Genomic DNA, 7,195 nt, shown 5'->3' on the forward strand with positions numbered 1-7,195 from the left:
ATGTGGTCTGTGCAGACGTAGATGTTATGTGGGAATGTGTTTTTTTATTATAGTATTTTAAAAGATTTGTAACATTAGCAAAGTGGACTTTTTCACAAAAAAGAAATGAAAAATGGATAAAATAAGATAAAATGTTTGTAGCAGTTAAGACTTCGCAAATTCAAATTTAAGGCTATTTAATGACTTTTAAGGCAATTTTGTTATAAGATTAAATTTAAGACATTTAAAGACGTTTTAAGAAACTGCAGACATCATTTATTATATTATATTTTTCACACAATCCTAAAAACTAACAGGGAGATCTACAGCACCTCAATGATGCACTCACTTCGCCTGAGGCAGGGTGGGGCACTGTTGCGCAAGTCGTGGCGCTGTGACGTCATAAGTCTGCGCCACGTCCACTCTGACATTTTCAATGACAGTTTACACAACTTTGTTTTACGTTTCTTTGATAACGCGGGTAGTTAAAGCATAAAATGACTACCATGCACAGAGCCGCGCGGACAGCATTACATGGCTGGTCTAACGCAGTCGGCCCTGCGATGATCCGCCAGTGTTTAAAACGCAGAGGTAAGCAGGAGGTTACAGCAGACACGGCTAAGAGCTAACATGCTACACATGCTAAAAACACTTAACACGAGCCATGTGTAGTTTTTTTCCACAACTACTCGTCCTTTCCTTTGTGTTCAGGATGTTTAAAGTTATGAGTCACCGAATAACGAGCGTTTCTGGTCATTATGTTTGCTAACAGACTTGTATGCTAACAAGCTAACTCCGCACGGACATACTATAAGTAGCCCTGAAGTCTTTAAAAGTAAAGGATCCCTTTTGGCATCAGTGTGTGTTGTTGATGTGTAACCTCAGGCTGTTTATATAATAGTGCCCCTGCAGCTGAGCTCACGCGCGTACAGTGTGGTCCCGACCCCGTGCGACAGTGAGGAGAAAGAGATGTTGGACCGAATCCTGCGCGTGGACCACGCTGGTGAATACGGAGCCAACCGCATCTACGCCGGCCAGATGGCAGTGTTGGGCCGATCTAGCACCGGGCCTCTCATCCAGGTATGGACACAGGGCGGCACATGACTCAGAGGAAGGACAGAAGACTAAAATGCATCACTGTTCTTTGACCTGCACATGACACCAGTTCATATTGATGGCTCCAAATGACAAAAATATTTGAAAATAGTCCAATACCCAGAAATCACAGAAGAAACTCAGTTTTACTAATGTGGCTGGTTTGAGATGATTTCTACTGATGGAATCCTAATGGTTGAGTCCAGGTCTCTCCTGAGGAGGAGATGCTGTTCAGTACAAATATGAAATTCACTCTGCTTTTACAGACACTGGTGGATGTTAGGATCATCTGACACTAGAATTTGATTTGCACAACAGGGTGTATTTAGGTAGTTAACTCTCTGAGACCTGCAGGGTTGCTGGTGATTCAGGCTGACATCCCTGTCTTTCCGAGGCTATAGAGGGCTGAGTTTTAAAGCTGCTACTGATACTGGTTTCATATAAAACTAGAAGACCTGATGAATCCAGTTATTCCAACCATGTTATGCTAGCTTCCAAGGAAAAATAATGCTCCAAATGCTTATTTTTGGCAAGGGAAACACAGCATGGCCATTTTCACAGGGTCTCTTGACTTCTTATCTCAAGATATCTGGATGGAAATAGATTCTGTGGGTACCCACAAGTCTCCTCCTGACAGACATGCCCACTTTGATAGTTCCATACAGTTTTGTGCAATCAACCTTTTTTTTTAACAAAGGTTTAAAATCATCATCATAATTTTTGACACATTGTGCTCATGTGTGTTTTTCTTTAGGAAATGTGGGATCAAGAAAAGAAACACCTCAATAAATTCAATGAAATTCTGTCTGAGAACAGAGTTCGACCCACAGCGCTGTTACCCCTCTGGAACATTGCTGGGTTTGCATTAGGTTGGTACAGCCCATAAGCATACAGTTATAGGATTGTAACTCATTTTGAAGAACAAAACAAATGCATGAAATCCATAAAATAATATAATAGGTATAATATAATATAATGTAATATAATATAATATAGTGTAATAATAAGTTGAAGTTGTAACTGCTGTTGGAGTACAGTAAAATGTTGTGATTATGTTGCATTTGTACACCCACATATTATAATATACACAGCCAGGTGTTGCTTAATGGAATCTCAGAGTTGAGTTAATTTCGTTTGAAATTTCCTCCAGGTGCGTCCACTGCACTGTTTGGAAAAGAGATGGCCATGGCCTGCACTGTGGCGGTGGAGGAGAGTATTTCCGAACATTACAACAGCCAGATCAGAGCTCTGATGGAGAGGGACCCCGAGCGATACACCGAACTGTTACAAGTGAGTCTGCCACTGTTTTCTCTCTTAACACTGCAACTAACATTGACAAAGGCTTGATTGGCATTTTATTGCTTGGAAATGAGATGAACACACATAGTCAGAGCTCAAGAGTGTTCTGAAGGTCAAGAGTTTTCCCATTTGTTTCAGATATTCACTCAACACAAGGGTGTCTTTTTTAAGAGTGATTTCACCTGTTACTTTGCCTGATCATATTACATAAAATATTTGGGCTGCATGGTTGGTTCAAGAAGCTAATATGAAAGGAAATAGAGAAAATAGCTTCAGTTTTTGGAGAAGTTCGGAGCAATTTTCACATGTGAGCTATATTAATAAGACACGTTTAAAAAGTAGTGCTTTAAGAGGAACAAGAAAGACTAATCATGACTCAATGACTTCTGGGTAGACAATCCCAGCGCCACGTACATAAAATGAAATTTTGCTGCTTCTGGTTAGTTTTTAGTCATTTGAAAAAGGCCACCCTTAAAAAAATCAGTATCAGTTAAAGTGTACGCTATATTTATAATATTTTCACCCCTTTACCTTGTTGTCAGACAGTCTTTAGAAGCCACCAGACTCCCCTGACGAAAGCAGTAATAATACTAAGCAGAATACCCAAGAATTGCCGGTCTGCCGCTATCTTGATTGATTAAAGGTAATGCAGAGAAAATATTCTTTTCTTTTTTCTTTTTTCTTTAAAGATTTTTTTTGGGCAGTTTTTGCCTTTAATTGATAGGAAAGTCGAGTGTGAAGGGGGAGAGAGAGAGGGAGTGACATGCAACAAAGGGCTACAGGCTGGAATTGAACCCGGGCTGCTGCGGGAACAGCCTTGTACATGGGGCGCCTGCTCTATCCACTAAGCCACCAACGCCCCAGCAGAGAAAATATTCTAAATATAGTGTACACTAATACTGATTTGTTTTAGGTGGGTCTTTTTAGGTGGCTAAAATATGTATTGCTGCAGCCCCCATCCAAGGAAGTACATAGCCAAGCTTTGATGCTGATGAATTTAGCTCATCAAAGATGCAGGCAAAGCAACATTGGTCATAAAATAAGTGCAGTAGAAACGTCAGACAGGGTGGACCACCATGTTTATTTTTGATCATTAAATTTACAGCTGAAAGTAACAGAAATAAAGTTTGCCTATTTAACATATCTCCACAAATGAAATCAATTGCAAGCTGTTTACCAGGAAGTGACTGTTATTGCTATTAGTGCAGCATTACTATTATTTGGTCTCACATGTTCTTGTTGCTGGCCTTTTATTTTCTGAATAGGCTTGATTATTTAATGAATGTTCTTGGGGTTCTATTTTAACAGATTATAAAGGAATTCAGAGATGATGAGCTGGAGCATCATGACACAGGACTGGAGCATGATGCAGAATCAGTGAGTATATTTCACTTTTCTTTCACTGCACAATCCAAACAAATTCTTTGATTCCACAAAAACATGATCAGAGGGCTCCCTATTGTATCAAAGTACACTAAAATAAATCAAAACACATAAATATCAGTAGACTTATGTTAGTTTGTATCTGTCCTTGCAGTTTTAATGAATGCCATGTAAAGTGCTGCAATCTAAAAGTGTTTTATTTGTTTTTTGTTTTAGGTACCTGGATACTGGCTACTAAAAAATGCAATACAGCTTGGCTGCAAAGCTGCAATATATGCCTCTCAGCGGGTCTAACGTCGTGTTTAGAACAGTTAAGAATTTTCACTGGTGGATGTTTGTTATGTGGACTCAATTTGTATAAATGATTTGAACTTGAATGGAAGTTTCTGCTCCATTGTAAATTAACATATATCTTCGTACTATTGCAAGATGTAAAGGTTCTGTATGCGACATTCGGAGCATTGATAGCAGCAAACCAGTATTTTCTCTGTAAAGATATAGTGGAGTAATGGCGACCTGAGCAGAGAATGACGTCACTCTACCTCTGCGTGAGCTGTAATTCGAGCTTCTCTGTGGTTTGTTGTGGTAAGCCGGTCCAGCCATGCATGCCTGTTAATGCATGGGTGTATTCCTCTGGCTAGCTCATTGCTTCCACTTTGCACTGTGGTCAGACAGTGGTTACCACTGATTTTTGCTGACAGCTGCATCGCATAAGTGTAGCGCCTGGTTAACACTGTTAGCTCTGTCAGCACTGCTGCCATTGTTTAGTGCTGTTCATGGATTTAGCACTGTTAGCTGCTAGCTGCCAGCTCAGCCACCTCCGTGTTGAGAATCGTTTTCAGACATCTCATATGCTTTTAATTTCACATAGAGCCACTTTAGTCTTGTATACAAACATTCAGTTATCTGCATTAACCAAAATTTTACTGCTTTGTACAGTGTATAATACATGGACTAGGGATATCCCGTTCTGATCTCATAGATTGGTAACAGGACTGATCAAGTAATTTTTTTTAACGGATCAGGATCAGCCAGATTATTTAGCGCAGTCCGATCCTTTGTTTTGTGTCAGCTGTCACACTGGTGCTTTTTTTTCATGAAGCTTTAATGCGCAGCGATAAACAGTGGAACCGTCGTCAACTCTTCAACTCTCTGCTGTCTGTTTGGCTGTCCACTCCGTGTGTGTGTTAAGAGCGGGGGCTGAACCCCTCTTGCAGTGAAACACCACACACCATAAAGACAACAAAACACAGCACGAGACTGTTTTTCAACACAGACACTCACAACACCACTTGAAGTGCAACAAAAGACCTGCGAGCAAACTGCCAGTAAGAGTAATTTGTGAATTTAATCTGCACAAAAGATGTACAGATGGCGAAAATAAAAACTCAGTGGAATACCATTCATTCCATATGGTCATTGGTTTATTCAGGTAACTCAGGGAAAAGCTGCACCAAAGCAACAAACACTGGAGAGTAGCCTACTCTCTTTAAGGGACAGAAAAAGTCCCTCAAGATGCCGACAGGGCCAAAAAGATAAAATAATGGTGGTTGGTTTGTTGATTTATACTTCATTTTGTAAAAAAAGGCATTTTTTTAATGCATTGCAGAGTCATTCAGTTGTCAAGCATATACATTGGATTGATTTTAGTCACTTAAGTGTACTTTAAGTGTGCACTGTGCAGCTGTGTTAACTAGGACAATATAAATATCAGATCGGGACTCGGAATCGGCAGATACTACCTACTGAACGACTTGGAATCGGGCTAAAACACTTGATCGGGACGTCCCTATCATGGACTGTTTTAATCGGTGGAGGTAACCACTCCTGAATTAAATAGCAGATCTCTACACTGTTGTGTCAGCGTAAATCCTGTCTCACTTTTTTGTTGCAGTGCTACCCCTGAGAGGCAGCCTGTCTGATAAATGATGCTGGTGTGAAAATTGGTTAAAAGAAAAAAAAAAGACTTTTGCATAAACAAATGGGAGTTAACAGAATAAATACTCCAATTAACAACTATGTGATCTTATTAATGTTTGTTTCTTTGATATCTGAGTATTCTAGTTTCCTGACAGTGCAGCAGTTGACAAAAGACAACCATCTTACGCTTGCCGTTCACCAAAACGAATACCTAAAATACTGTAATGAGTACATATTGTAACGAGCATACACAGCCATCATACCCTTCAACAAACTCTCCTGTTTCACATGTTATAGTTCATATATCAAGCTGAGCAATGAGTTGTCATCCTGGCCTAACTGCTAAGCGCCCTCACACAGCTGTTCTGGGACATTGGGTCACTGAGAAAGAGGGATTGACTCAGGCTTGTCCAGGGGCCCCTAATCTATTAGGCCTTTCAGCAGGTTGAGCAAAGTGTTCATTCCCCTCCTAGTCAATATCAGTTTGTCCTCACTGTACATTGAGCACTGACCCAAGGCCTCTTTACCCGTGGTTCAGCCTTTTCATGCACCGGGGACATGATGATGTTGTGATTTATGGGCAGTGGTGGGGGCTGATAGGACTTAAATGAAGTCCTTTGATGGTAATTTGTCTCTCTGCTCTAGCAAGCAATAAGGTGGCTAAATTGAAAACCTCTCACTATATATGAACACAGGTAGGTGACAAATGAAAGGAAAAACCAACATAATGTATCAAAAGGTTGGGCCACCATGAGCTGCCAGAACAGCTGCAATCTACGAGTCTGTGGAAATCGGGACGACAACAATATTCCAAAAAATACTCCCGCATTTGGTGAAAATCTGGCGACTGCAAAGGCAACTGCATAGTGATTCATTCTACCACTGAAAGAATTAGCCCATTATTCAGCTGATCGACAGAAAATCAATTTGCAGCTATTCTGATTATTAGTTCAAGTACTTTTTGGCAATACTAGCAGCGTTGGCACTGCCAGTGGAGTGGTTGGCCGGTCTGTTGATCTAAAGTAGGCTGCCAAACAAGTTGAACTAGAACATGTATTTCCTACAGAAAATGTGTGTGAGTGCTAGCAGCTAAAAATGCTAGAAAGCACTGCTGGAAATGCAGGGATCTTAATGCACAAAGGCACTGCTGAAAAAGCTGGACACTGACATGTATATTCTGCAGAGTTGGAAGCGAAATTGAAAGAGCTAAACATTTTGATAATTGAATAGTTTCTGTAGCTGAAGGTATGCGGAAGTACTGTAGCTGGATGCCGAAAAAAGGCGGAAAAGGATGAAGATTCAGATAAACATAGCGTGGACGCTGAATTAGCATCCACCCAAAAATCTCAACAACCATTGCATGGATTGTCATGTTGAACCCCTTTCCCCCCAAAAAACCACTACTACCCTCTAACATCTGGCTTCTAAATTTAAAGGGAACGGTTACCTTTAAAGGAGAAGTCTGGTATTTCGCACTTTGAGCCCCATCTCTGGGTTGTTTATGATGAAATAGAGTGGT

At 40.5% G+C, this 7,195-nt stretch overlaps 1 protein-coding gene across 1 annotated transcript; it reads left to right on the top strand.

Moving 5' to 3' along the window:
• The first annotated feature begins 367 nt into the window (after positions 1 to 367).
• Positions 368 to 5,158, top strand: coq7 (coenzyme Q7 homolog, ubiquinone (yeast)). The gene is made up of 6 exons (XM_033623028.2): positions 368 to 570; positions 881 to 1,059; positions 1,829 to 1,943; positions 2,225 to 2,364; positions 3,682 to 3,750; positions 3,973 to 5,158. The coding sequence occupies exons 1-6, from the start codon at positions 477 to 479 to the stop codon at positions 4,048 to 4,050; spliced, it is 675 nt and encodes a 224-aa protein (XP_033478919.1). The 5' UTR covers positions 368 to 476; the 3' UTR covers positions 4,051 to 5,158.
• Positions 5,159 to 7,195: the final 2,037 nt, after the last annotated feature.

The sequence above is a fragment of the Epinephelus lanceolatus genome, chromosome 3 (genome assembly GCF_041903045.1).
Source record: "Epinephelus lanceolatus isolate andai-2023 chromosome 3, ASM4190304v1, whole genome shotgun sequence".
Lineage (NCBI taxonomy): Eukaryota > Metazoa > Chordata > Actinopteri > Perciformes > Serranidae > Epinephelus > Epinephelus lanceolatus.